The sequence below is a fragment of the Equus asinus genome, chromosome 22 (genome assembly GCF_041296235.1).
Source record: "Equus asinus isolate D_3611 breed Donkey chromosome 22, EquAss-T2T_v2, whole genome shotgun sequence".
In the NCBI taxonomy this organism is placed as follows: Eukaryota; Metazoa; Chordata; class Mammalia; order Perissodactyla; family Equidae; genus Equus; species Equus asinus.
The window spans coordinates 56,706,356-56,721,560 of record NC_091811.1 but is presented as its reverse complement, the minus strand read 5'-3'; the positions used below and the strand labels follow the sequence as shown (position 1 = coordinate 56,721,560).

General features: G+C 33.0%; 1 protein-coding gene across 1 annotated transcript; it reads left to right on the top strand.

Annotated features, from left to right (window-relative positions):
- The first annotated feature begins 8,192 nt into the window (after positions 1-8,192).
- Positions 8,193-9,131, top strand: LOC106842362 (olfactory receptor 6C3-like). The gene has a single exon (XM_014858827.3). It carries the CDS (start codon positions 8,193-8,195, stop codon positions 9,129-9,131), a length of 939 nt encoding a protein of 312 aa, XP_014714313.3.
- The last annotated feature ends 6,074 nt before the right edge of the window (positions 9,132-15,205 follow it).

Here is a 15,205-nt window from a genome sequence, read left to right as displayed (position 1 = left end):
TGTAGACTGTTGAGCCAGTTGGCCAAGGTTTAAATCCAGATATGTGTGTGAGCTTGTTCAAGTTTCTCAAATTCTTTGTTGCTAAGTTTCTCCAGGTATAAAATAGAAGTAATAATAATAATTATTATTTAATAGGGTTATTTTGGGCATGAGATGAGATAGTATATATAAAGTGCTTTTAGGTCTGCATCTGGCCCAGAAGGAACTGTCAATAAATGTTAGCTGCCCTCGGGGGAAAACGTTGCCTCGGTTTAGATAGAATTCAACAAGGCAAGAAAAAAAGACAGGCTTCAAATCATGAAAAGATTGTATGTCCAAAAATGTACTACAACTTTAACTGGTAGGTCTATAGACTTGAAAATTTGGAGTGAATAAGAATCACCCAAGTCATTAGCATATTTAAATACAAAGTCCATGTTCTTATCCTTAAAGTATATTTTCAATTTACCTGGTGTACCATGTAGAAACATAGACTGTAGGTGATTCTGAGGCAGGTGGTTCATATAAGAGTTTTCAATTTGATTCTAACAATCTGTGTGATCAGATTTTTATTTTTTAAAAATTGTTATGTTAACTGTATTGAAGGTGGGTTTTTAGATGCTGGAGTCAGGAAGACAAGTTAGAGGCTAATGTATTAGTTAAATGTGCTACCTGAAGGTTAAAACACAATAGTGGCAATGAATCTGTAGCTCAGGGAGATGGTTCCAGAGATATTTCAGAAAATAAACTGAGGGAAATGTTGAGCATTGGATTTCTGGTATAAATGGAAGGAGGTTTTAAAACCTGCATTGAGTCTTCTTGGGACTTCCCCTCTGCTCACTCCTGCACATTCTCATCCATATAGTTAATGCCTTTTAAGAAATGGGTATTCTTGATATCTTGTCACATAAAAAATATGACCTACAAGGAAATCCCTAAAATATACAGAGTTTCATATTGGATATAATATACCATCAGAGAGTTACTCGTATCTCTTCATATTGGATATAATATACCATCAGAGAGATACGAGTAAAAAATAATTAATATATTTGATGGAAATGTTATCCATGCAGCCGCGAATAGAAATAATTTAAGTTCAGATTTGCGTTCTGCTTCATTTTATTATTTTTAGGCCAACACTACTATCTATCTACATTTCTTTGGCAAATAGGAGGAAGAAAGTCTATGTTACTGTATTCAATGCCCTGAAAGCTTTTCAATAAGCCTTTTAAAAACTAGTGGACTCTTATTAGATATATGATTTGTCAATATTTTTTCTATTCTATGTTTTGTCTTTTCACTTTCTCAGTAATGTTCTTTGATCACCAAGGTTCCGATTTTGATCAAGTCAAATTTATCTATTTTTTTTCTTTTTCGCTTGTGCTTTAGTTGTCATATTTAAGAAACCATTACCTAATCCAAAGTTACAATGATTTATTCCTATGATTTCTTTTAAGAAAATTAATAGTTTTAGCTGTTAACCTTTAGGTCTTTGATTTCTTTTGAGTTGATTTTTGTATTTGGCATAAGGTAGAGTTGAAAATTTTCTTTTATGTATACATATCTAGTTATACAAACATGATTTGTTGAAAGGACTATTATTTTCCCATTGAATAATCTTGATATCCTTGTTAAAAATCAAGTAACAATAAATGTATGGTTCTGTTATAAGACTCTTCATTCTATTCTATTCATCTGAATGTGTATTGTTAGGCCAGTATCACACTCTCTTGATTATTGTACCTTTAGAGTAAGTTTTGAAATTGGAAAGTATGACTCTTTCAGCTTTTTTCCTCTTTTTCAATATTGTTTTCACTATTCAGGGTCCCTTGCAATTCCATGTGAATTTTAGTATTGTCTTGTTCACTTATGCAAAAGAGTAGTTGGGATTTTTATAAGTATTACACTAAATCTGTGATCCATTTGGGAAGTATTGCCATCTTAATTGACAATGTTAAAGTCTACTATCCATGAACACGCAGTGTCTTTATATAGGTCTTCTTCAATGTCTCTAAAAAAAGTGCTGTCATTTTTTTCTACAAGTATTGCACGTCCTTGGTTAAATTTACCTAAAATAACTCCTATAACTGAATGATAAAAAGACCAAAACGCAACAAAAAATAGGAGAATGAGTAGACATTTCTCCAAGGAAGATGTACAAATGGGTAAAACACTCATGAAAAGATGCTCAAATTCAGTAGTCACGAGGGAAATACAAATCAAACCCACAATGGCATACCATGTCAGAGGCACTAGAGTGGCTATAAGACACATACATAACAAGTATTATATATGATGTGCAGAAATTGGAACCCTCATACGTTGATGGGGGGAATGCAAAATGGTGCAGCAACTTGGAAAACAGTCTGGCAATTCTTCAAAAATTTATATATGTTATCATATGGGTTAAAATATGATCCAGAAATTCTACTTCAAGGAATTCAAAACTGTTCACACAAAAAAAGTATACACAAATGTTCATAGAAATATCATACGTAATAGCCAAAAATTTACCGCATTAAATGCATAGTTTGGGGAACAATAAAATCATACTATGTATATATATATGTGTGTGTGTGTGTGTGTTTGTGTGTCGTGTGTGCGTGTTTGTATGTCTGTGTGTATACACGCAAGTAAATGGTACTTTTGAAATGAAAACATGTTTCCACCTTAGAAAATTTAAGAAAGAAGTGCAAAATAAACAGAAAGCAAACAGAGGAGAAGACAATAAATATTACAGCAGAATTCAATGGACTTGAGAACATGAAAACAGTAAAATCAATGAAACCGAAAGATGTTCTTTTAAAAAGGATTAGTTAAATTGATAAACAAGTAGCAAGGCTAACCAAGACAGAAACTACCAATATCAAGAAAGAAGGAGAAGGCATGACTATGTTCCTAAAGATATTAGAGGGAAATAAGGGAAAATTACAAACAACACTATGCTCATAAAGTTGATAAATGAAATGGACCAATTCCTAAAAAATACAACCTACCAAAATTCGCTGAATAAGGCATGAGTATCTCTATATCTATTAAAGCATTTGAATGTCTAGTTCAAACACTTCCAAAAATAAAAGTCCAAGTGCAGATGACTTCATTGGTGAATTCTACCAAACTTTTAAGGGAGAACTTATACCAAATCTGTACAACTCTCTCAGAAATGAGAAGAGTTGAGAAAATTTGCCAACTCTTTTAATGAGATTAGCGTTATCCGAATTTGAAACAAGAAAAAAATAAATTACAAGAACAGGAAACTACAGCCCACATCTCTCTCGAACGTAAATACAGAAATTCTTAACAAAATTTGATTAGCAATTCAAATACAGCATTATATAAAAAGAGTGAGACATCACAATCCAGTTTAGCATTGTGCGTCTCTACTTGGCACCCAGATATATAAATATGGATCAAGTAAAGCTATTGCCTCAACTTTAGGTAGCTTTTTAGTGGAAACACACATATGTACAAAAAATTGCAACAGAGGAAGGTAAGAATACAAATATTTAGGAGAGCAGAGAAGAAAGAGAAACTAATTCTGGTTTTGCCAACAGGTAAGATTTCAAAGATTACATGACATTTAGACGAAAACTTAAAGAAAAATATGTGTGTGTGCATGTGTGTGAGAAAATGCCTAGCAATTACAAGAAATGGTGAACAATTTGATGAGGTCAGAGCAAAGGTCATACAGGGCCTACGTTCAAGAAAAGGTGCTATATACTTCATTAATTTTTTAAGAGTGACGAAAAGAAGAAACAACTGTCTAAAACAATTATCTATGTTAATAGAAATGTTCTACAATCTGTGCTGTCCAGTATATTAGCCACTAGGTTCACTTGACTACTGAGTATTGTAATTAATGTACTGAAGAATTTATATTTTATTTAATTAATTCATATTTTTAATTTAAATAACTACATGTACAACTTACACTGAAATTTAAGGTCTAGCAAAGATGTCACCTGGTTAGCAATTAAAATGTGTTTACTACTGCAAAGAGGAAGCACAGGGCATTATGGGAACATATAAGAGTTTGAGAAAATCAAAGAATCAGAGAAGACTGCCAGAATGACAGTAAAATTAAGGTAGAATTGCTGAATGAGTAGAAGTGAATAGAGGTGCCGAAGAAACAACTTCCAGGAGGCAGAATACAGAGGTGAGTGTGAATGCTCTGAAGGAGAAGAGAAAGTGTCAGATATTAAAACAAAAATAACAAACAAAAACCACAGATATTTTGGAATGGAAAAAGTGAAGGTGGTTGGTATGAAACGAGGCTGAAATGGTAGGAGCGGGTTAGAACTCATAGGGCCTTGGATCTGTTAAAATTATCCACTTTATGTTGAGGATACTAAGAAACCTATATTTTTTCCTGAAATAGAAGAAGTATGAATTCTCAGGCTGAGATTATATTTCAATGGACTCAATTCCACCTCATGCTGAAAGATGACACGTGGAACTTGTTAATGAGAACTCTTGGCTGGAAGCATTGCTAGGAGGGGGTAGCATGACATTGGTGCTCTTTGTAACTCACTGTCCAAACTCTGATTGTCTCTCACCTAATGATGTTAAGGCAGTTTGCTATCTGTTAAAAAAACAATAAAAATAGACCCATATTTCTCATCTAGAATAAATTCTGGATGAATTAAACATGTAAGTATAAAAAGCAAAGCCATAGAATTATTAAATATAAACGAGTATTTACATAATTTTGAAGTATGTGTGGAAGGATGTGCTAAGAAGAATATGTCATCAAGAATTCATGATAGCCTATACAATCTTTTTGAGTAGAGCCACACTATAAAAAAGGTAAAAGATAAGGATAGGCGATAAAACACATGTTGCAACATATAAGACACACCAGGGGTTTATAGCCATAATACATAAATATGTCCTACTAATAAATAAGATCACATAAACACAATGAAAAGTGAACACAAGTTATGAATAGGCAATTCATGGATGAGAAATATGAATATTAAGAAAATTCAGTTTCTCTATTGACTGAAGAATATGAAATTTAAGAGAATATATAATGTTTATACACTAACCCCTTATTATGCCCTAACTACACTGCTAAGCACTGTTATACACTATCTCATTGAATCTTTACTATATCCTGAGTTAAGACTATTACTGTTCTCATTTTGTAAGTAGAAAAACTGATACTCAGAAAAATTAAATAAATTTTGCAAGTTTACAATGATAGTGGATGTCTGTAACCTCGAAACCCAGGCATCGTGACTTGGTCTTTATGTTACTGTCTTTACAACTAAATGAATTGTGGGATCACTTTTGTCTCTCTGTTTGTAAGATTTGTAAATGATTCATAATATCCAGTGTTGGTTAGGATGTAATGAAAAGGACTTGTCTGTAGGAGGGAAATATTTAAGTATAAAAATTTAGCACTCACGTATAATACCAATACTTGTATATATGCAAAGGAATGCATAAAAATGAACAGCGTTGTAAATAATGGTATGAAATTGGGAGTAACCTAATTCCCTAGATCTTAATAAATAATGAAATTATTAAATTATATATGTCTACTATATATATAGTATTCTATGCAATTGCTATTAAAGAATGAGTTCCAACAACATAATTTGACAAGGAATGATATCTATTACATTCTGTTAACTGAAAAAAAGGAAAATTGCAGAATATTTTGTGTAGTAAAATTGCATTAGTGTATAAAGAAAAACAGTATCTCTTTGATTGTGTGCATATGACTGTGTGTGTGGGTGAGTACATAAAAATAAATCTGGTAGCACATACTGTAAGTGTTTAATACTGATTAATTTGGAGATCTAAGGACAAATGGAGGATTGATTGGACACATAAGGGCCGTTCCATAAATCACTGTATTCCATTAATTTGACAATTGATTCACTGACACTTGATTCTCATATCATTAAGTATATATTGCTCTTCAAATGTTTAAAAATGAAAAACTAAAGTTTCAATACTCTTCTGACTTTTAAAGATATTAAAATGCTTTCTTTATTCATTAATTCTGCTTTGTTATTGGGGAGATGTATGGATGAAAAAAACATGAATAATACCCTCAGTGAAGGGTCCACTGTGGTGTAGCTCAGCCCTGTGTTTAACCAACCCCAGAGGAATTGAGATAAATAATCTCCCGAGTGTAGACTGAGCACCATGTGCATATTCGGAAAATCAAGTCCAGCCAAAGGGAAACCAGGTTGATGCTATAAGGTGGCTGGTTCACTCCTGCTTTTCTCTGACTATGTTGCTTAGGTTTTTAGAAAAGTTTATGTCATGACATCACTACATCTCTTGGGTTTCTCCTCCCTTGCACCCCGTCTTTCTTCACTGTGGTCTTTTGAGGATTTATCTGATGACCAGAGAAGGTAGCATTGTTTTATCTTTGGGTAGTTTCCAGTCTTCATCTCAGCCAGGGGACTCTGAAATGTTTTACCCTCCAGTCATTCAGGAGGATTCCCTGGAAATTTACATAAAGTACTCTCAAGATTGCAGTAGTAACTTCTTGAAGTTCAGGTCAGACCAATGTTTATGTTTATATGGACCAATGTTTATGTTTATATGGAAAGATAAAAGAGATAATGAAGAATCTTATAGCAGAATCTACAGAAAACTTGCATGCAATCAAACCGGTACTTTCTCCATGTGAGAGGCTTCTATGTAATAGATGGAGGCAAGGGAGAACGAAATGACAAAAAGTCTCCTGAGGTACATTATGAATGCTTTACATCTCATATTTTAAATAAATTAAGAAAAATCTGGCATTATATTTCTGATTGAAATTATTGAACATATCAAAAAAGTATGTTCCCTATTTGTCAATAAATGTAGTTTTATCTTCCTTGCATTCAAAAGTTTATTTTGTTAGAATAATTGCAGGGATCTCCACATTATCACTTTAACATATTTCCTATTACTACTTCTATATTATAATATTTCAGTCATTGTTCAAAACATAGTAGCAGTCTCTGCCTCTTGATCTTCCCATTTTGCTGATATGTTAATAACAAAAATGTGTATATTCCTAAAGAAAGAGAATGTTGATTGTGAGAAATCAATAAAAGAAAAAAAGGCTCAATTCAGCTTTGATACTTATCAGCTGCTGACTCACCCAGTTCATGCAGTAGAAATAAAACAGTACAACAAACGTTATTGAGAACCTATATTATCGATAAAATGCTGGTTGCTAAGAAAAAAGAGAAAATGGGTAGATAAAAATCATTTAGATTACATTTTAGAAATTGTTAGTTTCTATAAGGTAAATCTTAAAGAGAATTTTATTTATTCTAATTATTTCTAAAAAGAAGGAAATGAGAGATTTTGTCATCAAAAAACTCCCGTAAGTGGTCCTTCTTGTCCTCAGGCACGTTTAAGAGTAAAAAGGCAAAGTGGAGATAGTAAAAAAAAAAAAAGTGTATATATATATATATATACATATATATAGGGTTTTTAATCTAAATAAGGAACATAAACATGACACAATCAGATTGGTATATTGTAGAATCATATTACTATTATAGCTCTATCTATGTGAGCATTAATCAATTTCTCTGGCTTCTGGTTTCTTTCCCATTAATTAAGAACTTCACTTTTGTTTACAACCAAGGCAATTCTAGTCCTATCTTTCTGTGATTGCAAACACATTTACTTCTGATGGTCATATTTAAAAGAATATGTATTAAGAATAAAAATTATTATCTTAGCTATTGTTAAGTTCAGGAATTGTGACTGGGTCATCAATTTCCATCAAAGCCTTGCAAGTCAATAAAATTTGTAACTGGCATCTGAATTAAAACCCAAATGAGATATTTCAGTCCTAAAAGCCACACAATCTTCAAAACTGGAAAAAGATGTCTTCATATCCAAACTAATTAATAAATATTGTTGTAGAAACATATAATTAAAGGTGTATTGCTCATATAGACAATGTGGTTACATGTAGATGTTTTGGGAAAGTCTTTGATGTGGGGACTTTTAACGTACATCCATGAATACGTTTCCTTTTCAATGGAGGATGTGCGAAACTTTTCTGCTTTAATAAGAGTGAGTGGATATTGCAAACATGCTATAGGGAAGAAAGTCTATTGCTTCATTCCATTGGAGCTACTAATACCAATATTTAAATCTTCGATTCATGTACAATTCACTTATTCTATCTTTTTCTTTGTTTTTCGCCAATAGGTTTTGCTTAAAGAAAAAAAGTCAGTATGAGAAACCACACAATGATTACAGAGTTTGTACTCTTGGGCATATCAGACAACCCAGAGCTTCAGGTTGTAATTTTCACCGTTTTATTTATGGCTTATGTATTAAGTGTCACTGGAAACCTAACCATCATCATCCTCACCTTGATAGACTGTCGTCTGAAGACTCCTATGTATTACTTCCTCCGGAATTTCTCCTTCTTAGAAATTACATTCACCAGTGTTTCTATCCCCAGATTTTTAAGGGCAATCACAACTAGAATCAAGACCATTTCCTATAACAATTGTTTGGCTCAATTATTTTTCTTCATCTGCATGGGTGTGTCTGAATTTTTTCTTCTAACTGCCATGTCTTATGATCGTTATATTGCTATCTGTAAGCCTCTCCGTTACGCCACCATCATGAACAAGAAAATCTGCACTCTGCTTGTCTTGTGTTCATGGCTGGGAGGTTTTCTTACTATTTTCCCACTGCTCATGCTTATCCTCCAGTTAGATTTCTGTGCTTCCAATGTAATTGATCACTTCTCTTGCGATTATTTCCCCATTTTAGAACTCTCGTGCTCAGACACATGGCTTTTAGAGACAATTGGCTTTTACTTTGCTTTTGTTACTCTGCTGTTCACGTTGGCATTAGTGATTCTATCCTACCTGCGCATCATTAGCACCATTCTGAGAATTCCATCTGCCAGTCAGAGGAAAAAGGCTTTCTCCACATGCTCCTCTCACATGATTGTCATTTCTATCTCCTATGGAAGCTGTATATTCATGTATGTCAAGCCTTCAGCCAAAGAAAGAGCATCATTGACCAAAGGAGTAGCAATTCTCAACACTTCAATTGCCCCAATGTTGAACCCTTTTATTTATACCCTGAGGAACCAGCAAGTAAAACAAGCTTTCAAAAACTTGGTTCATAAAGTAGTGTTTTCCAGAAACAAATGAAAGCATGTGTGAGCATGAATGAACGTCATTGTGAAGAGGCAATAAAGGAAAAATGAGTTGTAACTTCTGCAATGTCCTCCCACATCCATCTCGCAGATACCTGCAATGCTGAGCTCACTTGCTTAAGCTTTTTTTCTAACCTAAAAGCGACTATGTTGTGTTTTCCTTTCAAACTACCTGTACGGTCCATGGAATCATGGATTTATAATTTTGAACAGGAAACCAATAGCTATAGAATGGGAATCATTTTACTTTTTGTCCCCAATAATAAAAATACTTTATAAGGTAAGGGCTAAAGCAGTGTAAATTGTTTTGGTCAAATTACTCAATTTTTTTCTTGGTCCTAATATAACGGTTTCTTTCTTGAAGTTATAAGAAATATGACCTAAATTGAATATTTACAACAACCATATTTTTGCACACTATCTGCAGTATCTGTTCAATTCTTCCCACTTATCTGATGGACACGGATATTTTATTTTCCTACTTACAAATAATTTGTAGTTAATAATATCCTATATTTCTTAGTTATACTGAAGGTATGTATGTCTCATTTTATATATTTTCCTTGTTTATCAGTATTATATTTAATAAAACGTAAAAGGAATATTTGCATAATTACCGTTAGTCTTATGCCTCCTGGAAATTTGATAGGAATTTCATAAATAATATCTCTTCCGTAGAGAGCATTTATCCTGCGTCATATGCTAAACTAGGTTTGTTCTATACTAGATCTTATTTAATCTTCACAGCTTTATGGCAAATTAGACATGGTTATCTCTTTTTTTATAAATGTGTAAATTGATGCTTAGAAAAGTTGACTAACTTGCCCGAGGTGTTGAGTTATAATAGCCAGTATGATAGCCTGATCTGAAAAAATAAAACAAAGTAAACAAAAAACTTGTGTTTGCTTTATTTTATACATATTTGAAACTCTGCAAGGCCTGAAAATTCCACATAGTTTTTACTAAGGACTTGCACAATTTTATTGTTTTTTGTCACTCACATAATCCCATTTGGTCATGATTATATTATTATAGTCTAGTCACAGAAGGTACTAAATCCTAATATTATAATTGGCATATGAATTACAACATTAATCAATCAAAACAAGTAACTCTTCAACTGCCATTCCTGGTGAGCAAGAGTGAATAGGGAAAAAAAGTATAAACAGTGGTATGCTACCAAAAATTCTTATTGGAGGGCATATTAAAAATAATGGAGTTAACAAATGTACTTAGTACAATGTGATAGATAACCAGATTAAAAGATGAGATGGAGTACTGGGTAGAGATCTGCATCAGGAATTCAGACATTTGGTTACTAATCTCTGTCTGAAAAATAATGTTAAAGGAAACAAATTCCTCATTTAGTGTTGTTGTTTGCTTGTTGGTACTTTTTCGTTCTCATTGGACACTGTCTCCCAAGCTTCCTTTTCCAATTTCAATAGTACTGTGTATTATGTTTCATATTTCTTAGTGTTATGTGTACATTCCTGTTCTGGCAATTTCGATTCACTGAATTATTCCTCTTAAGCCAGCAGCAGAGAGAACAGACAAAAAAATTAACTGGTTGTGCTACATAAAATCTGTGTAGAAACCACACCAGAGAGTTTTTAAATGCCTCCCGGTATTTTTTTCTCTTTGATATATTTGCTCCTTTCTCACTCTCTGTAGTCAAAGAAATATATCCCATCTGGATAAAATAGAAAATTTAAGACAAAAACATTGACAATAGAGAACAAATTTGTTCAACGAGAGCAAATATTTTCAGAAATGCTGGTTTCCCTGGATTACAGCAATGGCCGTTGCTAAAATTTTTTATAGTCTAGTTATTCTGAGTGTTAGTGAACCTGTATGAAAATCAGAGGTAAGTCGGACATACAGATGGCAATGGAAGTCTTCCAAGCCTTATCATTGATTTACTACTTATCAGCTCAGCTTCAATCAATTAAATAGGATATATTGGAGTTGTATTTTACAAATGGACATATTAAAAATTATAAAAATAGGTGAATATATTTTGTTTTATCCTATCAACTTATTCATTCTCTGTTAAAGGCAGAAAACTACTATCTCTGTCTCTGCGTGTTTCTAATTGAATGTAGGCTATGTAGTTCTTGCTTAAAAGAATAGATTTCAGTTTCAGGTGGTCTGAGATTATATTCGACGTTTGCTAGTTATAGGAACATAACCAACTGTATAACCTCTCTGAACCTAACTCTTTGTTTGGGAATAAAGACAAAAATTTCATAGGTGTGTTAAGATGGCTAAATGAGATAAAATGTAAAAGTACTTAGCATTTCACTGGAATAAATAATGTCTTTGCTAAATCACAATTACTATGAATGTCCTTCCCTGAGTTAATTCCAACTGACAGAAAAAATAAAGTAAATAAAACAACTATTCATGAAAACTATTAAGTGCCACATGATTTATAGAGTATTTTCATTTATTGTATTGCTATTAATTCTCAAAAACACCCTTGAAATTTCAACTACATTTTAAACAGAGAAAACTGAAGCTTAGAGAAATTAGGTAACTCTTTCGAAGTCACAAATTCATTAAGTGACCCATTTGTATTTTTAACCCATGTTTCTCTAAGTGCAAAACCCATATACTTACTGTGATAATAATTTACCCTAGAATTTCATAATAAATTAATAGTGTTTTGATAAGATAATCTTATTTTTTTACTTTTCTTTAAATTATAGGTGGCTAGTGAAAGAACTAAAAGTATGAAGTTATGAGTTGATAATTGCCATAAACAGATATTAGTTTTACTACTTCTGAAATTATTATTAAATATTATTTGATGAGCTCTGTTTTACCTTGATTTTATTTTATGAACATTTCGTGAATGCTGAGAATTGAATCTGTCCATCATTACTGAAATGAAGATTATAAATTATTCAGATTTCTCAGGGCTATAGTCATCTAAAAGAATTGTGAGAATAAATTTAAAAGTACATAATTAAACAATCTGTACAATGACTCAGTGGGTTTTCCTAAGGAGTCTGGCCTCATTCAGGCCAAGGGAAGTTCTTAAATGAACTGTGTGCCATGGCCCAAACCCCAGAATAATTGAGGAGCGCCCAAAGTAAATGCAGAGTACTTAAGAAGCCAAACCAGTTTTACTTGGAACATTGAATTAAGTAATTCTCCCTTTCTCTAACATCGTATCTGTCACCCTGAACAACTCTTTAAACTCATAAAGTAGAAAGAAACTGAGTGATATAATCAATAAAGCACATTGCTTTGGAGATAGGATTTATGAAATTTTTCTAATGACCTCTAATGAGATTTAACTGAAGAAAAGAGAATTAGTATACATAGAAAATGTTGAAACAGTTAGACTTTCAAAGTTATTTCATTACTAATGGATATTTCCACACAGTGGAATATAGAATATTTAAAACTACAACAGAAAAACACCCAGAAAATTGAACCAATTGAACCAATCTAAGTCTCTTCTCTCAGTCTCTCCAAGGAACATCCTTTGGTCCTTCCAACTTAATGTATCCTTTAATATAGAGCCCCTTTCTCACCTTGGGCATCAAAGAAACCATCAATAGATAGTTTATCTGAAGGATTATTGTTAATATTAACTTTGTGGTAGGGATTTTGGAAGGGACTCCTTGAATATACTTTGTAGCCATCTTATTTAACAAATACGAGATGTTGTTAATTTTCAGTTTGAATATCTCAAAGAGTCTGTCTCAGGGATTCTTAGGAGGCAAGTAAGAATTGATTTTGATGAAATGGGTGGAAGGAAATATAAAGCTTAATAACCTCAATCATGTTCACCCAAGGGGAAATATGGATCACCATTCAGAAATAAAAAGCTGAAAAGCCAAGTTAAATGCTGGAGATATCATTCATACTCTGAATCAGTACATCCTTAGGATGGGTAAGGCTCTAGGAACCACATCACCTTGTTAAGCATTGAAGTTTATTTCCCTCAAAAGGCTGATTAGTGAATAAATGACTGCAGATAATATTTATGAGCCTTATTTGATGTTGGTAAATGAACAGAATCTGCTGAATTTTCATAAACATTTTTACATAAAAGCATAGTATACTGTCTCCAATTCTGTACTATTGGGTCATCACTTGCAAGAGTTTCTTCAAGCCTGTTTTCTCTGGTCCTAGAAGACTGGTTATGTAAACATTAATTTTCAGTGATGCACTCATGAAGCTTTCCAACATCTATTAATATCTTTCTTCACGGCTCCTCATACATTCCTTCACAGGCTTAATCAGTAGCCAAAAAGTATAAGTTATGGTATTATTATTCAGAAAAGTGTTAAAATTAAGGGGAAACTGAAGAGGAAATGCAAATATGCAAAAAAAAGTTGAAGATTAAAAATCTAGTGTAATGATACATTATTCACTATGGAATCACAATGGTATATTTTTTAAAAGACCTGGATGCCAATAAGTTATTGCAGAAATTTCAATCATGAGATTGAAACCAAATCTTGTGTATTTGATGAGAATGCATTTTGTGACTTCAAGGTGTTATGAAAAACTAGCTCTTTCAGTGAAAAGCAAACCCTGATGAAGCAACAGTAATATTACTGAGCAGGAGGAAAGTTATTTAAAAGGATGAATTGTAAAGAAATTTAAGAAAAGTAATTTTCAAATAATGTTTTATGAAATTTTCTTTTAAATTATATATTAAAAACTTGGGCTTCCTTTACATGTCTTTGCTATAAATTTACTTAATACAGGAAATTTACGCCAAGTAGATAAATATATCTCAAGAAGCAGGTAAAGTAGGAAAATACACCTTGTAAAACAAGAGAAAGTACATAATGTACAGCCTAGAATTTGGCATAAAATAGAGAATTGCACCTGATGGCAATGTTTGATTCAATGGCAAGCTCAACCTTATTCAAATAATTCATTAGATAAATGCTTATTTTAAACCTACTATGACTATACGAGGCACTGGATTATGTTGCATTAATTTTGAAGTTAAGAGTCTGTCCTAACTTTCAAAAACACACAGAGCAGTGGAGGAGTTCACAACAGATTTCAGCACAGGATGCGTGGTGGGCTGGGAAGAACAAGTATAAGATCTTATAGAGCTCCTACAACAAGTATTAAACCAAGTGTTGGAGGAATGATAAAAGCAGTGATTTTTGGGGTGTCATTGGAATCTGCTCCCCACATTGCCAGTTCCATACCTAAATTGTATTTAATGCAAGCTTCATAGTCTTTCTCAGGAAAGTTCTGTTACTAAGGAGTAGCAGAGAAATGAAGTGGCCATTGGTGGCAATGTTGACATGCTGCAAATATCTAACTTGCCTCAAATGTGCTGATCAAATCCTAGCTGAAGATGAGAGCAGTGGATTGAGTGTGTGGGTGTGTGGGTGGGATGGTGGGTGGTGATGGGGTGGAGAAGGCAGATACAGCATGGCGGGAGAGGTCACCATGCACACAAAGTGGAAGAACAAGGCTAAGATTCACTTGCCTAGAATGCCTGACAGGTACTGTACAACCAGGTGGTGCTACCTCATTTTTGTTGTTGCGATTATTTCTATGTGGTTCTCTTGGTGCTAAATTTGTTCATTACTATTTATCTTAGACATAGCTTTTTACACAGGACACCATCTTAATCCCAAGGTTTTCTGCTCGGTGATTAGGGAATGTTTTCTACATTGAACAAAGGCAGAAAGGCTTTTATTAAATGCTAAGCATTTTTCTAAACACTCCACATGTATTAACTTATTTAATACTCACAATAACCTTATGTGATAGGCTTGTCTACAGAGGAATAAAGTTTGCATTTATAGATGAAGCACAGAGGGACTCAGCGATTTTCAGACCTACTGAGTGGCTTGGATTCAAACTAGATGTCCTCACTCTTCCTTATGGAAATATCTATGGTAATACCATTTAAATTTTATTTTTAAAAAAGAAAACTTAAAACTTACTATTCTAAAAACACATACACATAAAAACAGGAAACTATTACCCTAGCTTTCTGGGAGGGCACTTATCTAACTCTTTAATGGGAAATTCTCCATTGTAATAATAATAATCATCATCATCATCATAATAGTTCCT

Bases quoted from the DNA above. Each gene is read 5' to 3' on its own strand.
- LOC106842362 (XM_014858827.3), top strand. From the start codon at position 8,193: ATGAGAAACCACACAATGATTACAGAGTTTGTACTCTTGGGCATATCA.